At 44.5% G+C, this 27,115-nt stretch overlaps 2 protein-coding genes across 18 annotated transcripts in view; one reads left to right on the top strand and one right to left on the bottom strand.

Moving 5' to 3' along the window:
* Positions 1–20,030, bottom strand: part of C18H2orf76 (chromosome 18 C2orf76 homolog) — a 70,005-nt gene extending 49,975 nt beyond the window's left edge. The window contains exons 1-2 of one of the 12 annotated variants that reach the window (XM_005601445.4): positions 19,953–20,027; positions 5,383–5,578 (exon numbers count right to left, since the gene is read on the bottom strand). The gene's annotated coding sequence lies outside the window, so the exon portion shown is untranslated. Of the gene's footprint in view, positions 1–2,591; positions 2,752–4,146; positions 4,285–5,382; positions 5,579–7,607; positions 7,919–19,530 lie in introns of those variants that run through there. The other 11 variants (XM_070241785.1, XM_023622779.2, XM_070241779.1 and 8 more) reach the window with 11 other exon arrangements.
* On the top strand, positions 19,946–25,096 carry DBI (diazepam binding inhibitor, acyl-CoA binding protein). Of its 6 annotated transcripts, none has more exons than XM_070241790.1 (6): positions 20,093–20,221; positions 20,319–20,490; positions 21,121–21,147; positions 21,264–21,381; positions 23,280–23,342; positions 24,805–25,096. In XM_070241790.1, the coding sequence occupies exons 4-6, from the start codon at positions 21,327–21,329 to the stop codon at positions 24,876–24,878; spliced, it is 192 nt and encodes a 63-aa protein (XP_070097891.1). In that variant the 5' UTR covers positions 20,093–20,221; positions 20,319–20,490; positions 21,121–21,147; positions 21,264–21,326; the 3' UTR covers positions 24,879–25,096. The 6 variants fall into 6 exon arrangements, with proteins under 6 accessions (XP_001487927.1, XP_023478552.1, XP_023478553.1 ...); XM_070241789.1 differs by lacking the exon at positions 21,121–21,147 and adding an exon at positions 20,725–20,800 and having other exon boundaries at positions 20,094–20,221; XM_070241788.1 differs by lacking the exon at positions 21,121–21,147 and adding an exon at positions 20,725–20,800 and having other exon boundaries at positions 20,139–20,221; positions 20,319–20,625.
* The last annotated feature ends 2,019 nt before the right edge of the window (positions 25,097–27,115 follow it).

The following is a 27,115-nucleotide window of genomic DNA, read 5'->3' as shown; positions in this document are numbered from 1 at the left end:
TCATTTGTTTCCAGGTATTTTTTGATTTCTTCTTTAATTTCTTCAATGATCCATTGCTTGTTCAGTAGTGTGTTGTTTAGTCACCACATCTTTGTGCCTTTCTCAGCTTTTTTCTTGTAATTAATTTCTAGCCTTATAGCACTATGATCTGAGAAGATGCTTGTTATTATTTCAATTTTTTTAAATTTGTAGAGGCTTGCCTTGTTTCCCAACATATGGTCTATCCTTGAGAATGTTCCGTGTGCACTTGAGAAGAATGTGTATTCAGCTCTTTTAGGGTGAAGTGATCTATATATGTCTATTAAGTCCAATTGTTTTAGTTTTTCATTTAGCTCCACTATTTCCTTGTTGATTTTCTGTCTGGAAGATCTGTCAATTGATGTGAGTGGGGTGTTGAGGTCCCCTACTATTATTGTGTTGTTTTTAACATCTACCTTTAGGTCTGTTAATAGTTGCTTTATGAATCTTGGTGCTCCTGTGTTGGGTGCATAGATATTTATAAGCGTTATTTCTTCTTGATGAAGTGTTCCTTTGATCATTATATATTGTCCTTCTGTCTCTCTCTTTACCTGTCTTATTCTGAAATCCACCTGGTCTGATATGAGAATTGCAACACCTGCCTTTTTTTCCTTGCTATTTGCTTGAAGTATTGTCCTCCACCCCTTCACCCTGAGCCTGTGTTTGTCCTTGGGGCTGAAGTGTGTTTCCTGGAGGCAACAAATTGCTGGATCTTGTTCTCTAATCCATTTTGCCACTCTGTGTCTTTTTATTGGAGAGTTCAATCTGTTCACATTGAGAGTGATTATTGATGCATGTGGACTTAATGCTGTCAATCTGTCACTTATTATCTTGTTTTCCTGTGTTTCTTTTCCTGTGTGCTTTAGACTACCCATTTAATACTGCAATTTCTTATGCTGGGTTTCTCATATTTTTCCTTATTTATGATTTGTGACTCTGTTCTGTACTTTATTTTAGTGTCTATCTTGAAGTTTGTATTTAGAATCTCGTGTATAATATAGTCTATTCTCTGGTGGTCTCTTACTTACTTGACCAATACTGATTTAGACCCTTTGCTCTTCCCCTCCTAAATAATTATTTTCATTTCTTATTCGAACTCGTCTTATGAATTTGTAGTTAGAGTGCTAAGATCGTCCTTGTTTTGGTAGTGTCCTTATTTTTACCCTAATGCTATAGTTGAATATTTGCTATCCTGTTCTGGTTCTATCCATCGGTCTCCCTAGTCTGTGGATTGTGTCCCCTTTCTCCCTTTTTTCTTTTTTCAGGTATGAGAGCCTTCTTAAGGATTTCTTGTAGTGGAGGGCTTTTAGTTACAAATTCCCTTAACTTTTGTTTGTCTGGAAAAGATTCAATTTCTCCCTCATATCTGAAGGAAATTCTTGCTGGATAGAGTATTCTTGGATGAAGATTTTTATCTTTTAAAGCTTTGAATATGTCACTCCATTCTCTCCTAGCTTGTAAGGTTTCTGTAGAGAAATCTGCTGACAGTCTGATAGGGGTTCCTTTATAGGTTATTCTCTTTTTTTTTCTTACTTCCCTGAGTATTCTTTCCTTATCTTTCCTTTTTGCCAATTTTACTACTATGTGCCTTGCAGTAGGTCTTTTTACATTGACAAATCTAGGAGATCTGAAACCCTCCTCTACACACATTTCTCCGTCAATCCCTAGATTTGGGAAGTTCTCTTCAATAATTTCATTAAGTACACTTTCTGCTCCATTTTCCTTTTCCACATTCTCGGGAATTCCTATGATCCTTATGTTCTTACTCCTCATTGAATCCATTACCTCTCGGAGATTTTCCTCATTTTTTTTTAAATTCTTAGTTCTCTTTCTTCCTCTATCTGGAGCCATTCAGCCTGTCTATCTTCAATTATGTTAATTTGCTCTTCTATGGTGTCTACACGGGCATTCAGGGAATCCATATTCTGTTTTATCTGGTCCATTGTGTTTTTCACCTCTAGTAATTCTGTTTGATTCTTCCTTATGATTTCAATCTCTTTTGTGAAGTAACTCTAGAACTCAGCTTGTTTCTCTATCTTTCTCTCTACCTCATTGAGTTTTTTGATTATAGCTGCTCTGAACTCATTATCACTTAGTTTACCTAAGTCCAAGTCCTCAGGACTTAATTCTATGTTTTTATCGTTTTCCTTCTGGTCTGAGGCTTTTATAAATTGCTGGATGGTAGAGGAGTGGTTTTTTCTCATGGTGGTAGAATTCCGTTGCAGTTACAGCCTGTCGCCACTAGATGGGGGTCGAGAGCGACATGTCAGCTCTCCGCCTTGGGGCAAGATGGCTGCGCCCACTGGCTTTGCAGGGAGGGAGGAGCTGCTATTCTCACGCACCGGTCTGGATTCAGATCATTTCTGTTCTCTGGTCTCCCGCAGCCCTGGGTTTATGGGGTCCCTGTGGACGGAAGCTTCCCCCCACCCCCCCCCCCACCGTCAGTGGGTTTCCACTGAATCAGTGGCAGGAGTCCTGCATGATCCCTGGTCGTGCGGCCCCTCCCCCGCTCCTTCCCGACCCGCGCCACAGCTATCGCAGACTCTAGGGGAGGGAGCGATGTTCTCTCCTACCGTTCCAGCGCCTCCGAGGCTGTAAGTAGGGTTTATGATCTCCGCTTTCTTGGTATTGTAGGTCTCTAACGTGCTGGCATTAAGTTTATTTTCTGAAATTCAGTTTTTCCAATCCTTTGTTGTATTTTGGAGGGGAGAGAATCCTGGGTCAGCTCACCCTGCCATTTTGCTCCGCCCCTTCCTTGCTCAATGTTTTAATAATGATTATGTGTTTTTAGATTAGGCTATTTCCCTGTACACTTATATTTGCACTTTTGTGATGTATGTGTTATGCATCAACAAAAAGTTACTTTTAAAACTAAGTTATTTCCATTTCTTTTAAGAAAAAAGATAACTGAGCAAACGCAAACAATACAGAACATACCAAATACTGTAAAGGACAAAGAGAGTTAGAAATTTAGCTCTTCCAAATAAATCCAAAAAGTATTCAGCCGTCAGGGGCACCAGAAGCAGGTCACATCCCAGAACGAGTCTAAACACGTCTAAGGTGGCACCAAAGGGCTTCCATACTCAGCCTCTCCCTGCCTCTCTTACAACATCTATCACCACAACAATCCACCTTGCACATATCACTCCAGCGGCAATTACAGCCCACTGTTTCCCACACAACTCATGCTGTTTCCAAGCCTCTGCCACACCCTTCCACCCCAGGCTTTTCTCCAAACTCCCTCTGCCTCTTGCCTCTTCGCCTTACCACGTAGGCATCCCCCAAAACTCAGCCAGGGCCATCGGCTCCAAGACACCTTTGAGGTCAGCTCGTCCTCTGCCCCAGGCTCAGCTAAGGGTCCCTCCGTCACATTGAAGGGGCCATCAGATTGAACGCCATACTGAAGTCATCTGTTTAAGGGGTCTAGCTTGCAAGCCCCTTGAGGGAAAGAATGCTGCATGGTTTATTTTTGTAGACCCAGCAACACGTGTGGCATGAGGCACATCACAGCCCCCATCAACGTCTGCAGAGCTCAAGAGCAGCTGAAGGGCTCAGGAAAACCTGAATTCCTCCCTTTCCTAAGGACACACTGACACCTCCATCCTGCACTAGAGCCATAGCGCCTAGGGTCCGTGAGCTTTTCCAGGGCCCACGAAAACGGGTGAGAGCTGAAAAAAAACCTTACTGCTCCAGAATACGGAAATTTTTTTAAATCAAAATTAATATTTAATTAAATATCTACAACACATAACATTTCAACAGCAACCCAACTCTATTCGTAATTACATATGTTAGATTTACTATAGGCTATGGGTACATTTTACATGATATAGGGTGGGGATTTGAAAAGCAACAGTGCCCAGGGCTTGGGAAGCTCTGTAAACCTGCCTGCCTAAAAAACCTGTTCTGGCAGGTACCTTACTCAGCTGGTTTGGGAGACTGAAGAAAAATCCAAATCCAAAGCAAACCAAGACTCTTAAAAACAAATGAACAAAACAAACACAAAATCCACGTAGGAACCTCCTCACATGGAGCTCCCAGGTCCCTGACAGGTAACTACTGTATCACCAGAGCCAAGAATGGGTGCAGCCCAGCGCCCCTCCTCTGGACCAGAATTCTTGAACTTACAGGGCAGGTCGGGGCTGCTTTTTCTGGACCAGGCTCCAGCAGGGTGAACAGGGAAGGTGGAAATTCAGCAAGGAATGGTCAAGGAAAGCCAAGACAAGCTGCATGCTAGGTTCCCTGAGGGCCCCACTGCTCTCCTTCTCAAGTGGTTCCTCCCCCCATGGCAAAGTTCCCAGCCGGAGAGCTGTAAACCAGCTGGGGTGAGCTCCTGAGGAGGAAAACAGGCACAGCACATAAGAGCTCAGAGCCCAGCATCATGATACTCACAAAATACTCGACTATTGACTTTAGATTGATCTTTATCAGCTCAAAAAAAAAAGTACAGGGGCCAGGGCAGTGGCGTGTGCAGTGGTTAATTTCACACGCTCTGCTTCAGCGACCCAGGGTTTGCCAGTTTGGATCCTGGCTCGTCAAGCCATGCTGTGGTGGTATCACACACAGAAGAACTAGAAAGACTTACAACTAGGATGTGCAACCATGCACTGGGGCTTTAAGGAGAAAAAAAAGAGGAAGATTGGCAACAGATGTTAGCTCAGGGCCAATCTTCCTCACAAACACACAAAAGTAACTACAGCTGATTCTGGTTATTCAAAGAGGATGTGGTTTACAAAGTGGTTGTGAACACTGAGCCACTGCTCCTGGGGAAATACAGGGTTAGGTTCTGGTGAGCCTCTGGTGCCTCTGTTCACAACATTTTCATCAGCCGATCAATACATAACCTTGTTTATGTGTGTTTCTGTTTAAAGACACCTTGTTTAATACGTATTGTTGATTCATTAACACTGAACTCACAGCCAACAGCATTATAAGTCAAACCTGAGCAAAGCTTATCTAAACACATATTTTCTCCATGAGGCACACACAGCCTTCGTGCACTTAGGAAAACGAGACAGAACTTCAGCACTGCGCTTGGGGGTTGTCTTAAACAGGGAAATCACCAACAAAAAGCACAAAAATGTGGAAAGCGTGGTACCAAACAGAGCACAAACCGGACACGTGTTTACGGTCTGAGAGCTGAAACAAGAAGGCAGCAAGTCGTCTTGTTTGACCGCAGCTGAGAACGTGAACTTTGTTGATTCAAATTTTTCACTGCTCTGCACATGTCGGGGAATAACTGAGAAAGTGCCCTGAGATTGCTTTAGGGGTTACAGATAAATTTCAGTGAGCAGGCAAATTTGCAAATGCAGAATCTGCAAATAATGAGGATTGACTGTATTACCAAAGAAAAAGTACATGTACCTTCCAGTATTTGAAGAAAGCATGCTCTTGATCCTCTTGCAAAAGAATGGAATCCAAATAACCTAAGCATTAGAAGCTTTAGGTGTAGACAGGCACTCGACACTGGGCAGTTAAGACGGAGAAGATTCTATAACCACAGGGCCAGCTGGCCTTCCTTCCTGCAAGAGGCAGGCTTCCGAGAAGTGGCAGATGTGACCTGAAATTTAACGGACTCCCAGGATCAGTCATTTTGAACAATTGAAATATTTTGTAACGTTATATCTACTCCCTAAATTTAAGTACTATAAAATCAAAATGCCATATATCAGGTTTTCTTTAAAGCTTGTCTTACCCATATGAAAAAGGCACAACTTTCAAAAAAGCAATGTTCTAACCACACACAAAATTTATATATGTGTATATTACACTAAATACTTAATTTTCCTATATGTTTAGGAACTAATATTACATGGCAAAGAGTCCATTTGCCTTCCTTTTGAAACAAATCAATAAAAAGAGGACAAAAAATACAGCTTATTGTTCTCTTATGTGAGGAAACTAAACTGATATAGATGATTGTGTTTAAAAGTAGGAAAAAGAAGAGTTCCGCTAAGACACAAATCACTGACTGTGCAAATGATTCTAAAATTGCACCTTAATGATTTGGGAGTAGATAATCCTATCTACTGCTAACTAGCATCTGAATATGTCATTTTACCCAAAAAAGCGGGAAGGTGAAAAACTTACATTCTTTTTATTACTCTTCTTGGAAACACTGAGCGCCTAGCATACTGCTGAGTAGATGAAGGATACATGTTTACCTTTCAAAGAGAACTTAACCTCAGAAAATTACTAACTTCATACAAAATTACAATTTAACTAAACTTCATAAGAATGACAAATTACAATCAGGTCACATTTAAAGACTATGACTAAAAGTGAAATGATAATTCCACTTTATTCTGGCCTACTTCAAAAGCATAATATTTTTTTTAAAACTTTTAGATAGAGAACAAAATTCTATGTTGAAAGTAAATCTCGGTAAAAACGAAATACCAAAAACTGGTCATTATAATTAAAAGAAAAAAAGTTAACAGGAATTTGCTTTAAATTTTTTCAACTGAGTATACATTTATAGACTAGGACCATGTAAGGATTAAGTAAACATTTGAAAACCTGTTGGCCTTTCTCTTCCAAATGTTTAGTTACATAATTCAAATCAAAGCCCTAATACATATATTAGAAAATCAGTTTATTCTTCTTTCACTGACATAAAACTTTTGAGGAAGACATTTTCAATGTATTAACTTATGAATGATTTTAAAATCTTTGACCTCAACCATTTTTAGATAGGTTATAAAAACAGTCTTCCACCCTAGGTATTTAGATAACACAGGAGATGCAAAATAAACATTAGCTAACTCTGACACCCTCACAAGTGTGACTTCTGTAACTGCTTCATTACATAATGACATCAGCAGCTGGCCTTTCCTGAGGAAGAGCCATAGTCACTTCTAATAAATAAACCGTTGATTGCTATTCACCTTGAGTGCACCACCCACTGACAAATCAACACCCACAATCCCACAGACCTGTCTTTGTGACCTTCATTTTGGGGCAAATACACAAAGTCATAATTTGTTTTCTCTACTCAAGGTAGGTAAGACTCTGAGAGCTCTAACTATTCTGGACAGTTGAGTTTTCCAAAGGGTTAGAGACTTAACCATTTGGAAAGAATATTTCATACGCTTTCCTTCTTAAACATGGTATAAATTCGATTTACTGACTATAAATTCTATTTTTCTTGATTCACAATCACCAGTGAGAATATTAATCCTTTTACGGTGTGTTGGAAGACAATTCTCCATGGGTCTCTTGTCCTTCTGCATGACTTATGAGCAGAGGCACTGGCTGCTTTCGCTCTGAACTATCTTTTCAAGGATGTGTGTACAGCAAACAGCCTGGGAAGACAGATATGATCTCCCTCCAGACTAGAGGGCAGGTTTGCTTACTCTCCTGTTTAATAAATGTAAAGACTCCCTCTGGGCTAAGGTTGGGCAGCTTTGCTCACAGCCCTTTATGAAACATTTGGATTACCTAAACTCAGGGTTCCACAGCTGCGGACTTATGGGGCAAGAGCAACTGACACAAACATGAAGCTCATGCTGTTGACTATGCTATAATGCAGTCCTTTGTCTCTGACCCAAGAGTCTCATGTCTTCTGCCAGCATCCAGATTGGGATTACCTAAACTCGGGGTTCTTCAGCTGTGACACAAACACACTGCATGGGCAGCATCCATCTGGGTCACTCTGTACTGCCCCTGTGGGACTTATGGGGCAAGAGGAGTTGACACAGACATGAAGCTCATCCTTTTGGCTGTGCTGTAATGCAGTCCTTTGTCTCTGACCCAGGAGTGCTATGTCTCCTGCCAGAGTCCAGTAAACCACGACAGGCTGACTTGTCAGCTTTCAAGTAAGATAAAATCTCAGACTCTTCACAGTTCTTGACAGTTGTTGGTGACAAAAATGGGATGCTGGCAGAGACAGGGCTTTCTGGAATAGAAAAGACAAAGGTCCCATGGGTTTAGGGGATGTAAGAAGATTCCCTGGGATCCAGTAGCAAAAGTTCTTGTCCAAGTGGTGGGTTTGGGGGAGTAAGGGTTAATTAACCTTTGAGGATAAGCAGCAAAGGTAGGACTGAAACAAGCTGCCCAAATGTACTATGGTTATTGCTCACTCTCCCTGCGGTGGGAGGAGGAAGGGATGTTACTGTGACAATGAGGCAGCTAGCCCCATGGCCCCAGATGAGAGGCAATGTGACTACAGCTGTTGAGTAAGGGAGTCCGCAGAGCTAAAACAGGTTATGTCAGCAACGAGGATCTAGAGCTTTGGGTGACCAAAAAGTTCATTAAGTTGAGCCATGAAAAGCCACCAGGACACTTGAAACTAAAAGTTAAGTGTGCCTTGCTTACTGGCACAGAGCTGTTCTCCCCGCTCCATGCCCCCTGACCCCTCCCCCCTTACCCTCTTCTCTGACATCGGCTTTAAGAAGGATAATTAGAGGTGAACCAAGGTTTCTTGGTCCTCAAGAGGGAGTGAAGGCCTTATGCACCCAAGCACACTGGGGAACTTCAGAGACAGGAGGAACTCAAACTATTACGGCTCTGTGGACACAGGCACCCAAGTCATCAACCTACCTGCCAGGGGCCGAGGCAGCGTTTGATCGGCTGTTTGACAGGGTCCAGCCGATCAAGAAGAGCCGAGGGGTGCAGGGCACCCCTCCGCAAGAAAATGAAAAGCCGGCCTTCCCCCAAGCTACGCTGAACTTTAAAAACTTGTTTTTCTTCTCTTTGTCTTATACCCCATTTTCCTACTCATGCTGTAATTTTTCCAGATGGCCGCTTTAGAGAAAAAAGCATGCTCCCATCGCGGGGTTGGTACTGAGAAAAATATGTGACCACCTGCACGTAGCCTTCAGGATATCACAAGGGGCAAGTTCCCCCTGACGCACATAAACAGTGGGAGAACTTTCCTCCCTAACGAGGGGTTCATACTAAAGAGAATATCTGGATCAAAGCAGCTGCCTCCTTCTGGTTGATGTTTTGCTCTTCCTCCAGTTTCCCTGATAAGCATAGATATACTTCTTCCTCGGTAGTTAATTAGAATTTTCCTCCATATGTTAGTTATTGAAAAATATATTATTCCCCTCATGTGTCTGGCACATTATAGAAGTCTTTTCTTAATTGCTGAAGTCGCTTTTGTGCAGGAAAAGATAGTTAACCTCTGCCCCCCTAAAAGTTAACTCTGTTCCCTGTAAGATTATACTTATCAATGAATGCTTTGTGGTTTACTCGGCAAGAACATCTGTACTGCTATATTTATCCCCTGCTAAAAAAGATATAAAAATGCTGTGAAAACGAGTAAGACAGACTTGCTTTGTACTTCCTTATCTCTCTGAGAATATTTGTAGAGCTATTTCTGTACTAATCCTGAAAAATATAAAAACGACACTTGTGCACAGTAAAGACGGACTTGATTGCACCGACTCAAGTCTCACGTCCCCTCCTTCACTGCGCCGACTCCGTCTCTCCCTCAGGAACCTGGACTCTGCTGGAGCTGGACTCTGGCACCTACCCACCCGTGTGTGGTGAGGAGGTACTCAGATTCAGCTAATGGGGTTTGGACCTAGATTCACAGTGGGGAAGGAAAATTAATGTGATCTAATGGGTGAGGTCCTTCAGGGCAATTCAAAGTATTGTTGGTTGTTTCTGCATCTGAATGTATAAGTGACATATTATTTATACTCCCCTGTCCATAGTGCCAGAGGAGATTCTCCCCCATCAGGAAGGGATTAGAGGTAGAGAAATGTTAGCAGGACAAGCCCCCCAGCCATTTGTCAGCACTGGGTAGGTCAGGATTTCACGCAAGTGCCCCTACCCTCTGATGTCTAAAGTTTTCAATACATGAAAGATGTCCTGTTGGTTGGCAAGTCAGAAACCTCAGTCTCAAAGGTCTTGAATATGCTGTTATCACACCTCCACCAGCAGAACCCAGGGGTCTACTCGCCAAGTAAAGTTTCTTGGGACTCTGTAGGTGGACTCATAACCCCCACTCCCTTTGGCCATCAAGGAACAACAGCTGTCTCTTCAGCCTCCCACCACCAAAAGGCAGCCCAGCACCTTGTTGGACTCTTTAGGTACTGGAGACAGTGTATTCCTGAGATGGCTTTGTGATGTGTCAGCGTGGCCAGGCTGAACTACAGTCCCCAGAATGTCCTTTCCAGTATGCTTGTCATTACACTGGGCCACAAGGTATATTCTCTCCATAGAGTTAGAGAACAGAAGGGGGCAGTAACCATTTTGAAGCTTACACATTTTGCAGACGTAATTAAATTCATCATCAGCTGACCTTAAGTTAATTAAAAGAGAAATTGTCCTAGGTGGGCCTGACTTAATCACTTAGAAGCCCTCTAGAAGGACATGGCCTTCCCTGAGCCCAGAGACTCCAAACTGCAGCAGGGTCTCCAACTGCTCTGCCTCCCCCTGGATCCTCTCTGCTGACCACCGCCTGGAACCAGCTTCAGCTGGTGTCTGTGGGGTTCAGCCTGCTGCTCCTCGGCCCTTCCTGACTGTCTGCCTGACTCTGGACTGCCAACCTCCACCTCCCCTCCATTATCTGCAGGAGACACGTAGGGAGCAGCAATGAGGCACTCCTACCCCTCCCATACAGAGAGGTATCCCATGGAGGCCTAGTGGGGAGTCACAACTCCTACCCTCACCTCAGGTGTCAACAAGGACTGAATCAGGAATCTGATTCAGGAACCTGAATAAAAAAAGAAAATCAACTGATGCCAAGACCAAGATGACAGAAAAGTTCGAATAATATGACAAAGGTTTTAAAGCAGACATCATGAAAATGCTTCAAAAAGCAATTACAAATATGCTTGAAACAAATGAAAAATTAAAAGGTCTAATAAAAGAAATGGAAGTTATAAAGAACTAAATAGAAATTTCAGAACTGAAAAATACAATAACTGCAATTTTATAAACTCAGTGAATGGGCCCAACAGCAGAATAGAGGGAACAAGGGAAAGAATCAGTGAACCGGAAGATAAAACAATAGAAATTACCCAATCTGAACAATGGAGAAAACAGACTTAAGAAAAAAATAAATGAACAGAGCCTCAGAACCTGTGGGACTATAATATTCCTTTGTCAGAGTTCCAAACGTACAGGGTAAAGGGCAGGGCTAAAAAAGTAATGGCTGAAAACTTCCCAAATTTGGTAAAAGATATAACCCTACAGACTCAAGAAGTTAAGTGAACCCCAAACAGTGCAAACCTAAAGAAATACACTCCAAAACACATCATAATCAAACTTATGTACACTAAAGACAGGAAAAATCTTGAAAGCAGCCAGAGAGAAAAAATAATACCTATGGGGAAAAACATTTCAAACAACAGTGGGTTTTTTCATCACAAATCATGGAAGCCAAAAGGGAGTGGCACAACATTTTTCAAGGGCTGAAAGAAAAGAAGTGTCAACCCAGAATCCCATGCCCCATGAAAATATTCTTCAGAAATGAAGGAGAAGTCAAGGCATTCTCAGAAGAAGGAAAACTAAGAGAATTTGTTACCAGCATACCTACCCTAACAGAATGGATAAAGGAAGTCTAAGTAGAAAGAAAATGATAAAAGACGGAAGTTTGGACCAACAGGGTCAATCCACCGACAGGATACAGCAATCCTAAATGTGTATGCAAATAACAAAGCTGTTAAATATGTGAAGCAAAAACTGAGAGAACTGAAAAGAGAAAGGGATAAAGCCACAATTATGGTTGGAGAGCTCAACACGCTTTCTCAACAACTGATAGAATAACTAGACAGAAGAGCAACAAGGACAAAGAAGAACTCAACAATAACATCAACCAACAGGATGCAATGGCTATCTGTAGAGCACTGCACTGACAGCACAGAATACACCTTCTCTTCAAGTGCCCAAAACATACGCCAATAAGACCATATCCTGGGCCACAGGGAAAAAACCACAACAAATTCCAACAAGTGAAATGATACAGAGTGTGTTCTCTGACCTCAGCAGAATCAAATTAGAAGTCAAAAACAGAAAGATAATAGGAAAATCTCCAAACACTTGGAAATTAGGCAAGAGAGTGCTAAACAATCTCTGGGTCAAAGAGGAAGTCTCAAAGTAAATCTAAAAATACACTGAACTGAATGAAAATGAAAGCAAAACATAAAATTTGAGCAACACATTTAAAGCAGGGCTAAGAGGGAAATTTACAGCACTAAATGCATACGTTAAAAAAGAGAAAAATCCCAAATCAATAATCTAAGCTCCCACCTCAAGAACCCAGAAAAAGAAGAGCAAAACAGACCCAAAGCAGGTAGAAGGAAAAAGATAATAAAGAACAGAAATCATACAATTGAAAACAGAAAGACAACAGAGAGAAAAATCAATGAAAAACAAGAGCTGGTTGTTTGGAAAGATCAAAAAAATTGACAAAACTTGCACAAGACTGGCAAAGAAACAGGGGAAAAATGCAAATGACCAATATTAGGAAAGAAACAGAGGATATCATCACAGACTCTGCACACATCATGAGGATAAAAAGGAATACTATGAACAAATCTACATATGCAAATTGCACAACTTAGATAAAATGGACCAATGTCTTGAAAAACATGAAAAACACAAACTATCACCACTCACCCAATATGAAATAGATAATTTGAATGGCCCTATAACTATTAAGGAAATTGAATTCATAACTTAAACACTCCCAAAGAAGACATCTTCCAGGCCCAGAAGGTTTCATTGGAGAATTCTACAAAGCAATTCTACACAATCTCTTCCAGAAAACAGAAGAGGAGGGAATACTCCCTAATTCATTTTATGAAGCTAGTATTTCCAGGATAACAAACAAGACAAAGACAATCTAAAAGAAAAAGAAAACTACAGGCCAACATCCCTTATAAATATAGATATAAACATCCTTAAAATATTAGCAAACAGAATTCAGCAATATATGCAAAGAAATATACATCATGACCAAGTGGGGCTTCTTCCAGGGAAACGACTAATCCAATATTTGAAAAGCGATCAATGTAATCTACCATATTAACAGGCTAAAGAAGAAAAATCACATAATCATATCAATCAAGGCAGAAAAAGCACCTAACAAATTTCAACATCCATTCATGACAAGAACTTTCAGAAAAATAGGAATAAAAGGGAACTTCCTCAACTTGATAAAGGGAATCTATTACAAAATCTATAGCTAACATTACACCTAATGGTGAAAGACTGAATGCCCCCCCCCCAAGAAAAGGAACAAGGCAAGGATATCCATTCTCATCAACACTCTTAGTCAACACAGTGCTGGAAGTACCAGCCAATGCAATGAGGCAAGAAAAGGAAATAAACGGCACATGAACCAGAAATGAAACTGTCCCTATTTGCAGATAACATTATTATCTACACAGAAAATCCCAAGGAATCTACAAAAAGCAAAAATCTAGGATAAGTGAGTTCAGCAAAGTCACAGGGTAGAAAACAAACATATAAAAACCAACTGTATTTCGGGGCTGGCCCCATGGTCGAGTGGTTAAGTTTGCGCGCTCCGCTGCAGGCAGCCCAGTGTTTCGTTGGTTCGAATCCTGGGCGCAGACATGGCACTGCTCATCAGACCACGCTGAGGCAGCGTCCCACATGCCACAACCAGAAGGACCCACAACGAAATATACAACTATGTACCGGGGGTCTTTGGGGAGAAAAAGGAGAAAAATAAAATCTAAAAAAAAAAAAAAAAACCAACTGTATTTCTATATACTAGCAATGAGCACATGCACACAATTAAAAATACAGTATCATCTGCAATCACTCAAAAACTGAAATATTTAGGTGTAAATCTAACAAAACATGCACAGAACTTACATGCTGAAAACTACAAACTGCTCATCAAACAAATCAAATAAAATCAAAATAAATGGAGAAACACACTGTGTCAGCAAATTGGAAGACAACATAATAAAAAAACATCAATTCTCCCCAAATTGATATACAAGTTTAACACAATTCCTATCAAAAACACAGCAAGATTATTTTGTAAATATAGACACAATTATTCTAAAATTTATATGGAAAGGTGAAGACACTAGAACAGCTAAAACAATTCTGAAAAAGGAGAAAAAAGAGGAGGAGTCAGTTTACCCAATTTCAAGACGTATTCTATAGCTACAGTAATCAGGACTGTGTGGGATTGGAGGAGAAATAAATGCACAGATCAATAGAACAGAGAGAACCCAGAAAAAGACCACTTAAATATTTCCAACAAATTGCTGACAAAGGTGCAAAAGCAGTTCAATAGAGGAAAGATATCTTTTCAACAAACGTTGCTGGAGCAATTGGACATCCGGGGCAAAAAACAAAAAAAAAAACGTGAACCTCAACCTAAATCTTACGCTTTATACAAAAATTAACTCAAAATGGATTATGTTAATTGTAAAATGCAAAACGATAAAACTCCAAAAAAGAAAAAACAGAGAAAATCTTCAGCATCTAGAGCTAGGCAAAAAGGTACTAAACTTGACCCCAAAAGAGCAATCCATAAAAGGAAAAACTGACAAGCTGGATTGCATCAAAATTAAAAACTTACGCTCTGTGAAAGACTCTCTTAAAAGGATGAAAGTCAAGCTAAAAACTGGAATATTTGCAAACCACATATTCAACAAAGGACTAGTATGTAGAACACACAAAGAACTCTCAAAACTTAACAGGGAAAAAAAATCCAATTAAAACATGCAAAAGATATGAAGAGATATTTCACAGAAGAAATATACAGATGGCAAATAAGCACATGAAACGATGTTTAACATCATTAGCCGTTAGGGAATGCAAATTAAAACCACAATAATTGCACACCTATCAAAATGCCTAAAAAATAAAGATAACACCAAATGCTGCAAGATGTGGGGAAACTGGATCTTTCATTCATTGCTGGTAAGAATATAAAAATGGTAGTCACAATGCAGTTTCTTACTAAACCAAACATGGAACTGCAATATGGCCCAGAATTGTACTCTTGGGCATTTATCCCAGAAAAATGAAAACATATGTTCACACAAAAATCTGTACATGAGTGACTAGTGGTAGATTTATTGGTAACAGCCAAAAATTAGAAACCACACAGATGTCCTTCAACAGGTGAATGGTTAATCAAACTGGTTCATCCATATGATGGAATATTACTCAGCAATAAAAACAAGCGAACCCTTAGTACACACAACAACCTCGACAAATCACCAGAGAATTATGGTGAGTGAAAAACCCAATCCCAAAAGGTTACAAACTACATGATTTCACTTATAAAGCATTCTTGAAATGATAAAATTATAGAACTAGAAAACAAATTCCTGGTTGCCAGGGGCTAAGGATGGGGTAGGGGCAGGAGGGAAGCCGCTGCGGCTATCACAGGGCAATATAAGTGATCCTTGGTGATAGAAATAGTCCATATCTTAAATAATGTTTGGATCTTACTGACTGTGTTATGTATTATGGTTTTGCAGGATGTTACTATTGGGAGATACTAGGTATCTCTGTATTATTTAACAACTGCACGTGAATCTACAATTATCTCAAAATAAAAATTAGAAGTTTTCTTTTAACTGGCATTATCTCAAAATAAAAACAAAGTTTAAAACGGCATTGTCTCCAAAGGAATTACCAGCCAACCCATCTGTCATCAGATTTTAATATTTCTAATTTTGTCATTGACAGGCAATACAAGAGCTCACTAGAAAACTCATCTCTTGGGGCCAGCCTGTTGGCGCAGCGGTTAAGTTCGTACATTCCACTTTGGCGGCCCAGGGATCACCAGTTTGGATCCCGGGTGCAGACCTACACACTGCTTGTCAAGCCACGCTGTGGCAGGAATCCCACATAGAAAGCAGAGGAAGATGGGCATGGATGTTAGCTCAGGGCCAGTCTTCCTCAGCAAAAAGAGGAGGATTGGCAGCAAATGTTAGCTCAGGACTAATCTTCCTCAAAAAAAAAAAAAAAAAGAAAGAAAATTTATCTCTTAACAACCTAGTTCCAAAGCATTTACCAAGTGCTCGTCATATGCAACTAGGGGCAAGGGAAATAGGCAAAGATGAAGAAGACAACATAGATTTAGAAGAGAGTTTATACTTCTAATGACCTTGAACAGGAACTACCATTCTAAACTCAAGTTATCCTTGTAAGGTGCTTCATTATTCCTGCCCATAATCCTAAGTATTTCTAAACAGAATATAGGTAGCACCTGACAAATATATGATCAACTTATGCATAGCAGAGGGCACTTCCCCGCCAGAACCCCCTGTTCCCAAGCCCTGGTCTCTGGGTTTCACCTCAGCCCAACCGACCCTCCCAAACGTGACTGGGCAGAAACACGAGGGGGAGGGAATCATACACACACACGTGGGATCCATACACACACACACACTCACTCTTCTCTCACGCCCAACTTGCTGAGATCCCTCCGCATATGAACACTCAAAGGAAGAGAATGGCAGAGGGGAGGGGCCGGTTAGACCTCCAGCCGCCAGGCCTCCTCTCACTACAGTTGTGCCACGAGAAAAGGAAAAGAGACAACAGAGAAGAAAAGAAAGGAAAAAAGAAAGGGAAAAGAGAGCGAAGCTATGCTGCATCCTTATCCCCTCCTGTCAGTCCTGACCCTCTCTGCCTGCCTCTCCCCACTCCCAACCCAGAAGCATTTCCCAAGAGCACCTTTCCCCTTAAAACACACTAGTCTCCTCCCAGCTTTGCTGGAGCCAGGCCTCAGGAGTCACATTCCAAGAAACAGGAAAAAGAAAAGCACTGAATGAAAGTCATTCATCGTTTGTGAATACTCTAATCCTTGCCTTCTCGTAAGGCTTTACTGTAACTGTAGTCCATTTTTAAATGATTAGCTTACTTTTAGAAATTGAAGCTTTCGTTTACATGAAGAAACCTGGTATTAGACTACTATTCACACCCACAGGGCAAGAACTGTTTTCATCTCTGTTAATCTGTCTTGCCCGTCTGGCTTTACGCTGAGACCTAGCAAGTGAAGCCTGTGAGTAGTCAAAACCGGTGTCCCCAGGACATCTGGGCAAGCTGCAGTAACGACAGCAGACTCTCTACTTCTTGGCAGGGTCGAGCAGGCTGACCGGTTTGGCTCATCATGTTCCCTGTCTTCCCTCAACATTTCAAGTGTTCTGCTTCCAAGGCTGGGAGTGGGACAGAGATTACACGGTCCTTGCACCAGACTTCATCTACTTTACTCAAGCCCACAGTTTCACATTCAGTTCTAATAAAAATAGCTGGTTTCCAAGTTCACAGCTAATTGGAAGGAATACTCTTCCTAGAGTGAAAAGTACTCTGTGCATTCACCACAATTTGTTGAGGGCCTAAGAACTGCCAGGAGCTTGGAGACAGAGCACCCACCATACAAAGCGACTCCGATCCTCGCCAGCTTATGTAGGCAAGGGGGCTCAGACAGTAGGAGAGTAAATTAAAATCGAAGTCATTGTAAACAAAATAATTACAAAGGATGACAGTTGCTAACAAGGATATAAACAGAGCTGAGGAACTTGTACTTTCTCGGGGTATGAAGTGCAATTTCCCATCCGGTTCCATCAAAATACAGAATAAAAAATTCATATAATTTATTGACCCCAAATATATTCTAAAATTTACTTTTACAAATTAAGTCCCAGATGCTGGCTTGTACCATCTCCTTATGTTAAAAGCTGGACTCCACTCCAATTCCCCAGAGCAGAAGTGGTAAGTGGTAGGCTTTTCCACAGGTGCAGATGACCAAACGACATCACTGAGAAGTGAGGAAAGGAAGCAGGAGGTAGGCCACAGAGCACGCCTTCAGCTATTTTGAAACTTGGCCCAGGGTAGGCCCTGTAACAAGGAAAAACACTTCCTTCTCCTCTTTGTCAAATCACTTAGCAGCCTGCTCCTTGGGATCCACCGTCCTTACTAGTTCCTCACTTCAGCGTCTTTAAGCAACTTCTATAGACTCACCGGGGCCTAAACACAGTAAGAGGAAATTTTTTTTTTTTTTAGGAAAGTGGAGTATATTCCAAACAAGCAACCAACAAATCAACCCCACTTAAACTGGAGACTGCCAAGCTACTTTCAAACACTATCGTTGTCTTCTACATTTAATGCCAATCAAAACTCAATCACCCCAACTAATCTTTGAGGAATATAAGAAAATTACATTATCACAGGTACCTAATGTTTTCAAATGTGCCAAACATGATAACCTAATGTTCAAACCTGCTGACTGGGAGACACATTTCCTTACAAACCTGACCCACAGAGGCAATAATCTGAATTTCCATCAAGGAAGCTGTAAGCACCATGATGGAGCAAAAATGAATCCAGGCTTCATCCAGGCCTCAGAGGGAAAAATAGCTCTGAACTGTCATTTTGGAAGAAACCTCCATTCCTTACACTCCAAATGTAATTTCCCCAAATTTCACTCCAAGATTTTTGTTAACTTGTTTGGCTTTGCTTTCTCAGACAAAATTATTCAAACTGAAGACTCTAGATTTGTTCTCTGCTACTGCATCTCCACCTCTTCCCAAATATTTCATAAAGCCTGACCTATATTAAGTTAGGAGGTTATGTCTGGAAGCTTCCACCTGGCCTTTCTTTGTAAATACTTACAGCTGTAAACTGGGGGCGGGATTTGTAGTCCAGTCCTCTTGTCACAAATAGGAACTGGAGAGGAACGATTTTTTTTTTTTTGAGGAAGATTAGCCCTGAGCTAACTACCGCCAATCTTCCTCTTTTTGCTGAGGAAGACTGGCCCTGAGCTAACATCCGTGCCCATCTTTCTCTACTTTCTACGTGGGACGCCTATCACAGCATGGCTTTTGCCAAGCGGTGCCATGTCCACACCCGGGATCCCACCCGGCGAACCCTTCACCCAGCTCCTCTGTAACCACTACCAGAAAATTCTCCCTTTAGTCTCTTTGACATCACCCTCAAACTCTTCATCCACCTGTGCTGCTCCTTTCTGTTCCCACGGAGAGCATCAGCCTGTGTTAACAACCTTGCCAACCCTCTGACGCTCAAAACCCTCTGACACTTCCCTTCTCCCTCAGAATAAAAGTCAAAGTCCCTACAAAGGCCCAGCTCTGCATCGTCCAGCCAGCCCGCCACCTTCCTAACCCTCCAGCCTCCTCTCTTTCTGCTCTTTCCCTCACTCCCTGCTCACACCTTTACATTAACTTTCTGCCTGTAATCCTCCCGCCCTTCGAGGGGCTTTCCCAAATGGTACCGTCCCTTAACCCTCCACCCGTCATCATGAAACTATAAACTTCCAACTCTCTATCCCTCTAACCAACTTCCTATTTAACTTATTCTACTAACTGTTTTCCCCATATAAGTTCCAGGAATGCAGGGATTTATCTGTTTTGTTCACTGCCGTATCCCTAGGGTCTAGCACAGGGCAAGTTACTTGACGAGAGTTCAGTAAGCATGTGTGATGAAGGAAAGAGTCATTCATTTAACAGATGTTTGCTGGGCACCTGGTCTGGGCCAAGTGTGTGAAGTCAAGACAAATAAGACACCGTCCCCGCCTTCAATGCACCAGAAGGAGAAGCGCACCATAGACACAAAGGTTTCACTACAGGACTGCAAACTGGGGCACAGGCACGTGGCAGAACACGCCAAGAGCTCAGAGAAAGAGGCCTGGGCTTCGCCCTCCTGGGGACCGGCCCTGCTTTCCATCGCCGCGCAGCTCTCCGGAGAGCATCCCCCGGGGGCCTCCTCCAGACCCGTGAGCGGAGCGGGACTCACTCGCCATCCCCAGGCCTGAGGTTACTTGTCCAGAGGCCCAACTTCCGGCCTCTCCACGCCGAGCGCAAGATTTAATGAAAGAAATTTAAAAGCCCCTGCTCTTCAGCCTCCGCGCCCCCTCTTTCGTCCGGCGGGCCAGCCCGCACAGCCGCCGGGGACCACACCCCGCTCGGACCGAACAGCCCTCCGCCGCTTCACAACCAAAGGCGCCCTACTTCCGCGGTCCGCACCTGCTCCCGGCGTCCCCTTCGGCTCCTCCCTGCGCGTGCGCGACCAGACACGCGGGTTCGGGCAAGGCTGGGGGCGCGGCACAGACTGGGCACGCCCCCAGCGCAGAGCCGACTTCTGATTGGCTGCCCGGCACTCGCCCGGGCGGAGCTGGGGAGGCCTGCGGCTGTGCCTCTGAAGGCGCTGCCAGTTGAGTCTGGTGTCACGGCTTCTAGTCCCGCCGCCTCCGCGCGCTTCCCGGAATCCTTGCAACCCCGCCGTCATGTCTCAGGTATATTGCGTGCCCGGCCTGGCAGCGAAGGTGCAGCGGGGGGAGGCCAGTGTGGGGATCATCCAACAGACAGAACCCCGCGGGTTTCCCTCCCCAGTTCTGCAGTTCCTCCTGGACCCATGCCCAGCCCTGACTCTGGACAGAGCCTGTGAGCGGAATTTTCCGGTTTTGGACGCCCAAAACCGATACCCACCCTCAACTGCTGGAAAGTTGCCCATGAGTGGACTTCGCCGTGAAGCAGGAAGACGGGTCCAAGGCGAGGGTCCTAGGTAGAATATGGGAGGTAGAGGGTTGCATGGATTGAAGGAGCAAGGGTACCGAGGCCCCCATCCGGAAGGACAGGGCAGGACTAGGGACGTCATGCAGAGTGGAGAATCGAGGAGGCCATGGCTGAGAGCTTGGAGGTCAGGGGAAGTTCCGGCTAAGTCTCCGGCGTGCGGGAAGGGGAGGGTCGCAGCCTGGGGAGAGGTAACTCAGAGGCCTTTCCCTTCCCTCTGATGTAGACGCTTCTCTGAGACCCAGCTATGTGGGGCGATCCTGGCTCCTCTCCCCTCCCTCCATTGCAGCACTGGGACAAAGGTCAGCGCTGGACGCCCTGGCCCCAGAGGGAGGGGACCAGCGGGCTCTGGCCTCTTACATTCATGCCCTGTCTCCTTCTCAGCTGTTTCACACGCTCTGTGCCTGCCCTGTCCACAGGTCAGGGCTTTACTGGGACCCCGGTCTTTTCTGGTGAAATGTATGCCCACTGCAGGCAATCTTCGCCTGCCTCCCTCCACACTGTATTTCCTGATGACCATTTGTTCCCTGTATTTCTCACTGATCCCTGGTATAGTGAGGGTGCCCAATATGTAGTTGTCCATGATGAGTGAATGGGTGTGCTTCCCCTCCTTGTTTTGCAGAATCTTTCTAGCTGTCCTGTTGAGGAGGTGAGAGGAGACACATTGCTTTTCCTCACCTGCATTGCAGGGGGAGTGCTGCCTTTCCAACCCCTCCATCTGCGTTACTGAGCTCTGTTGAGTCCTCTCCCCTCCCTCCCATTTAGGCTGAGTTTGACAGAGCTGCTGAGGAGGTTAAGAACCTCAAGACCAAGCCGGCAGACGATGAAATGCTGTTCATCTACAGCCACTACAAACAAGCGACCGTGGGTGACGTAAATACAGGTATGCTGAGACGAGATTGGGAGGGCCCCTACTCATGAATGCAGGCTTAGCATCCTTGGTTTGTTGCTCAAATAGCAGAATTCAAATCCTAGTTTTGGAGGGACTTTAATGACTGTCACCAGCATTTTCCATCTACTTGGGAAGAAGGAGAGACCCCAGCTTGGAAGAGACTTGCTCCAAGCTCTCAGCTCAGTAGTAGCTTTGTTGAACCATACTGCTTCTGCCCCAGATGGACGGGATCAAAGTCGCAGCACTTGGCAGCCCGGCCAAGCCTAATGTCAGGAGCAGAGAAACAGCTGGCTTCCTGGAGCAGGTCAGAAGCATTTTTGCTGACAACAGTTCCTGATGAACGTTTTTTCCCTGTTGGAACATCTTGGTACAGATTTTGAAGCCGTGGTTTGGACTACCGTATCCTGTGATACAATCTTTCCTGCCTTGGACAGATTTCATTCTGCCACTAAGTCCCCGAGATTCGGGTGTATACTGAGGCAACAGCACGATGCAGTCTATGCAAGGCCTCAGAGGTGGTGGCCATGGCAGCATAGAAGGAGGTCACCTCTGCCCCTGTTCAGGAGAGTGAACCTGGCTCCAAATTCGAGTGCATTTGGGGTAGAGGGTGGAGCCGGTGGGCTGGCTGCCAGCCAGCCGGAAGCAGGAGATGGTGGCCAGAGATAAGGATTATAGGCAATATTAAATAAGTTCACAGGGAGGGCATAGTTGGGAAAGGTCTTCTGGCAAAGGTAAGTTTCACACTGGGTTTATAAACTGTGTCCTCCCAGGGAGGAGGAGGAGCGATGAAGTGGGGGTGACCAGAGGGGCTGAGATGCCTTTCTGCCCAACACGATTTTCGCAGAGACTGGCCTCTGCCCTGCTTCCACATGGGTATTGATAGACCCCCTTGGGAACCTGTCCCTTCCTGATCAGGGAGGTGTCAGCTCACTAGGGCTGAAGTGTCCAGTACAGCAGCCACCGGCCACGTGCGGCTATCTACATTTAAAGTAAAAATAGTTAAAATGAAGTAAAACCCACAGTTCAGTCCTCAGTCGCACAAGCCACATTTCGAGGGCTCAGTTGCCACGAGTGACAAGTGGCCCCTGAGTTGGACAGTGCCAATGTACCTTTCCATCGTCGCAGAAAGGGCTGTTGGGGTGTGCTGCTCCTGGGTTCTGAGGATGACTCTGCAGGGGCGGTTTCTCTAGGGGATCCCTGGGAATGCTTCCCTGAAAGCACTTGGGGGACTTGATGTTTCTCAGACGCAGTGGGCACTGTGACCGCTCCCCTTGGCTTTGTTCTCAGCGCGGCAGGGAGATAGGTGGGCAGGGAAGCAGCGGGTGTGTTTCGCCAAGTGCAGCTGATAACAGCTCTATATGCATAAAATCATGGTCTAACTTAAAGAAAGCTTGCCTTCAGAAAAAACCTCCCACAGATCAACCACAGATCGACAGACAGTCTGATAGAAAATGGGGAAATGATGTGAACAGACCGTTCACAGAAAAGGACACCCAGAAAACGGCTAACAGTAGTGTGTGAGGGAGAGAAATTGGGTGGCTGAGAGCAGGGTGAAAGGGGAACTTTGGAGTATTCTTCTTTGTAGCATTTGAATTTTAAGTCATGTGAATGGATAACACTTGTTTAAAAAAATTACAGTACAGTTTTTAAAAGGAGAAATTTTGGCGTTAACTTGTAAGACAAAGACTATCTGGTAATGAGAACAGTCTTCCTCCTGTTTTCTCTAGAGATTGTTTGGATTTCTGTGCACTGTACTAGATCCATTTAACTCCATGACAGGGCGTAGAAGGAATAGAGATAATAAAGGATGCCTTTCATGACAGGAAAGCTGATCAAGTTCTCCACTGGAACCTGAAGCAGATCTAATGTCTTTCCTTGTCTTGTTTAAGAACGGCCTGGGATGTTGGACCTCAAAGGCAAGGCCAAATGGGATGCCTGGAATGCACTGAAAGGTAATCGTTCTAATCAGTTTCCCGAGTTTGTAAAGCCTAGTAATGAAATTCTTTTCTTTAAGGAGTATAAGGGATGGGGAGAGAAAACAAAGTGAATGAGGCACATGCTAGAAACCAACTTGACCTGGGCCAGAATGGAAAAAAACTGGGCCACCTACTTTTTCTCCTAATACCATTTATGCCTTTTCCAATAGCACCACCTCTCAGCAATGGTATCATCTGGAGAGGAGCAGCTGGAGACCAAGCCACTGAAAAACAGATTGGAAAGCGATGTAGTTGGTGTAGGCTTTATATGTATTCAGAATAAGGGGTAGTTTCCTGCCCACACCTTCCTCTCCCCGCCAAGGCCAGGCACTTGCCGCTAGCCCAGGCAGCCCTCCCCAGTTCCCTTCCAGCCAGAAAGGCACATAAAAGAAAGGAATGAGCTAATGCATGGCGAGCTGCTGGCACGTCGTAGCCTCGGTGAATGGAGCTATTATATGCTAAGCAACAGCAGCCAAGAAGTATCCCAATGCCAGCTTAATCACGTGCCACCTGCAGCAGCAAGACCCAAAAGTTGGCAGGAAAGTGCCTCCCAGCTTTTGTGTTCTCGCTAGCTAGTTTCTGAATAAGCCCTCTGTCTTCCTGCAAATGAGAAACCCTTGAATTCAAAAAGGGCCAGAATACAATAAATATACTCCTAGGATTTGCGAGTAACTAGAACAGGAATGCCGGTCTGGCTGTCTGTTTTCATTGGGCATTTCCATGGCACCCTCAGGCCCTGTGGACTCCCCAGAGCTTCAGAACGTGTTCTGATTCCCAGTGAGTCCCTGTCCTCCGTGGAATCCAGGAACCTGCGTGTTCCTGTCGCTGAGGGATATAGTCAGTGTCCTGCATACTGCAACAAGAAGGCAAAACTTTGTCTCCTCCTCCTCCAAAAGCCAGCTGCTTTTACTCAGAGGTCTCAAAAATTATCTCAGAGCTTCTGTCTGGGGAGAAGAGGGTGTGTGGCTTTGCTTTTTCACTGCCAGCTTTACAGCTCTGGGAGATGAGAGCCCCACAGAGAAATATGTGATAGGTCAAAGCCAACCGTGAGAGTCAGCAGGACCAGTAAAGTCACTGTGGCTCCCCATGTTGGGCTTTCCTGCCTGTCTGGACTGCTCAACCTTTTTCCCAAGGCTCAGGCTGACCACTCACTCATGACAGTGAAGGACTCATGTGGCCAGGGGGCCAGCGACAGGCCTTGGGACAGCTGCACTCACATGGGTTCAGTGCTTTATGGAGCATTCACTGTGGGCCCGGCTCCTTGAGTACTTCAAGTCGAATCCTGGCCAGGTCTGTGAGGTGTAGGTAGTAGAACCCCCACTTTACAGATGAGGAACTGAGCCTTGGAGCCTTAAACGGGGGCTGTCCAGGGCTCTAAAGTGTGCTGCTTTTCTACCACGCTGCCTCTCTGACAAGTAATCTTGTCGGTTCCTTACAGGAACTTCCAAGGAAGATGCCATGAAAGCTTACATCAACAAAGTAGAAGACCTTAAGAAAAAATATGGAATATAAGGGACTGGATTTGGCTGCCAGCCACGCGTATCATCTAAACTGATAAAATGCCTTGTTTTTGTAATACTGTGGATGACGTGAAATAATGCAAATAACCAGTTAACCCAGTTCCTCAAGACTGTCCAGGATATGGCTCTAACAGATTACTGAAATGGTTACTGACCTTTGCTCAGTAGTTTTTATCTCTAGATCAATTAAAAGTACCTTTGTTACTTTAAGTCTTTAGTAATCTGGGTTCTTGAAATAACTTAATCTGTTCCAGTCTCTCTTCCTCACTTCCTTTTTCTGAAGATTTCGTCTGGAAGTGTTTGAACTTACCCTCCTCTATATTCCACTGGAGTGTGAGGCAGGTGGTCCCACCTGCTCTAGTCCTGGAGCTCACCTCTTGTGGAGAGGAAAAGAATTATAGACGTGGCCTTTCCCACCTCCTTTTTCTTCCCAATTCCAGCCCCCACTCAGGCAGGCCGGCTGAGACTTCCGTCTGCAGGTACTGCCAACCCTCTGTGGGGGACATCGCTGGCCTCCTGCTCTGAGGAAGGCAGGGTTGACAGGTGTTTGAGGTCTGTCTGAGATCCAACCAGTCCATGGTTCCAGAGCAAATGAGCAAGGGTAGAAGCCCCACTCAGGAGGAAATGTGCGTCTGCCTTGGGGATTCCCACAGACGCAGTGAAAGCTTGGCCCCAGGCAGCTGGGTGAGCAAAAATGAGTGGGGGGGCGTGAGTGCTCAGCAGGCAGAAGGGAGATGAGGGCCGAGGAGGGCAAGGGGTTGAGGCTGCAGAGAAGAAAGGCTGGAGCTTGACCCTGGAGGTGTAGGGTGTTGAAATGTAAGAAAGAAAAAAGACAGCTGTCAAGACCCTCCCTGCCAGGTGTTCCCCTTCAGTCCCTTCCACAGTCCTGCAAGGAAGGTGGTAGTTTTCCTGTTTTGCAGGTAAGGATGCTGAGGCTGAAAGGAATTAAAGAGAAGCTCTCTGAGGCCAGGCAGCTCTTGGTTCTTCCCTCCAAAGCCTCTGCCCTGGTCTTAGACATAGTTTGGCCTCACCTGGAAGAAGAGTGAGGCCTGAGATGTACAGTGACTTAAAACCCAAGATCACTCAGCAGTGATAAACTAAGACCCAGCATTCAGGCCCAGCTCTCCCTGGTTCAGATGCCTGTACCACCCAAGGCCTCGCTGGTGTGCCAGCGCTGTAGTGGAGAAACAGGAACAGCAGGGAGGGCAACTCTCTGGTGTGGCTGGGATGTGGCGTACCTTCATTGTGAAATGGGACTAGGTAGTGGATAGTCTTGATAATGCAGTTGAAAAGTACAGAATTTGACCACAGGTGATGGGGCGCTGCCGAGCAGGAGACATGGCAGGCATTCAGACAGTCGCTCTGACTGTTGTATCAACAGCTGTGGAGAATTCCTCTAGTTCCAGCCCAGCCTGCTCATGGAAAACTAGGCCCGGCAGCTTAGGTGGAGACAGGGCAAGTTGCTCCAACAAAGCAATGGGGTCAAGGTCCAAAACCCAGACATGTGGCCCAGATGAGGTGACTTCCTGAGTAGCAGCATCGTTTATGTGGGAGTTATTCTTTCCTGGGTGCTGATGTGACTGAGGGCATACGAGGCAGGGAGCCCACATTCCTGCCATCCTCCCACCTGGCTCCACTCCACCCAGGCTGCCAAGACCATGGAACTCACCGGCACCTGTGAGCCCCAAGGAAGGCAGTGGGGAGCCATAGCCACTTATCTGTACCCATATTTGGATCATCTTTGCTCAGTTATTGGCTCTTTCAGAAATATGTCAAAGGGAAAACAACTTAAATGGAGTCCAAGGCATGGTTCTTATCCAAACAGACCTGGCTCCACGGTCAGCCTAGCACACCTACCCTGAGGGTGGTGGTGAGCTTTAAGCCAGGCTGTGTGAGAGGCTCCTGGCATAGAGTCACTGCCACTGTGTGGCCCTTTCTCAGGAATTTTTCTCCCACCTACTTTTAAACTAATTCTTGTCTCTGGGAAAATACCTTGCAAGGAGTCAAGGACCTAGTCCAGGAACAAATTCTCACTCCTTTGGTACCACTGGAAAGGGTTTGGATGAGAGAAGTGCCTGCCAGCTATTCTGCCCTATTTCTAGCGTGTGAAAGAGCCAGGGCCTGGCAGACGTGTGCTCAGGCACCATGTCACTGCCTAGCTGCTGCCAGAATCGGAGAAGAAGGGGCCTCAACGTAAGGAAGCCCTGACAAAGGTAGTGTAGTCTGGCC

The sequence above is a fragment of the Equus caballus genome, chromosome 18 (assembly GCF_041296265.1).
Source record: "Equus caballus isolate H_3958 breed thoroughbred chromosome 18, TB-T2T, whole genome shotgun sequence".
Classification (NCBI taxonomy): Eukaryota; Metazoa; Chordata; class Mammalia; order Perissodactyla; family Equidae; genus Equus; species Equus caballus.
This window is presented reverse-complemented; position numbering and strand designations above follow the sequence as displayed.

What these genes read in the sequence shown, in the direction of transcription:
- DBI (XM_070241788.1), top strand. Translation starts at nt 20,498, where the DNA reads ATGGGAGGTAGAGGGTTGCATGGATTGAAGGAGCAAGGGTACCGAGGC. An exon ending in CCATGGCTGAGAGCTTGGAG is followed by an intron (nt 20,626 to 20,724) that starts GTCAGGGGAAGT and finishes CCTCTGATGTAG; the next exon opens with ACGCTTCTCTGAGACCCAGC. An exon ending in TGCCTGGAATGCACTGAAAG is followed by an intron (nt 23,343 to 24,804) that starts GTAATCGTTCTA and finishes GGTTCCTTACAG; the next exon opens with GAACTTCCAAGGAAGATGCC.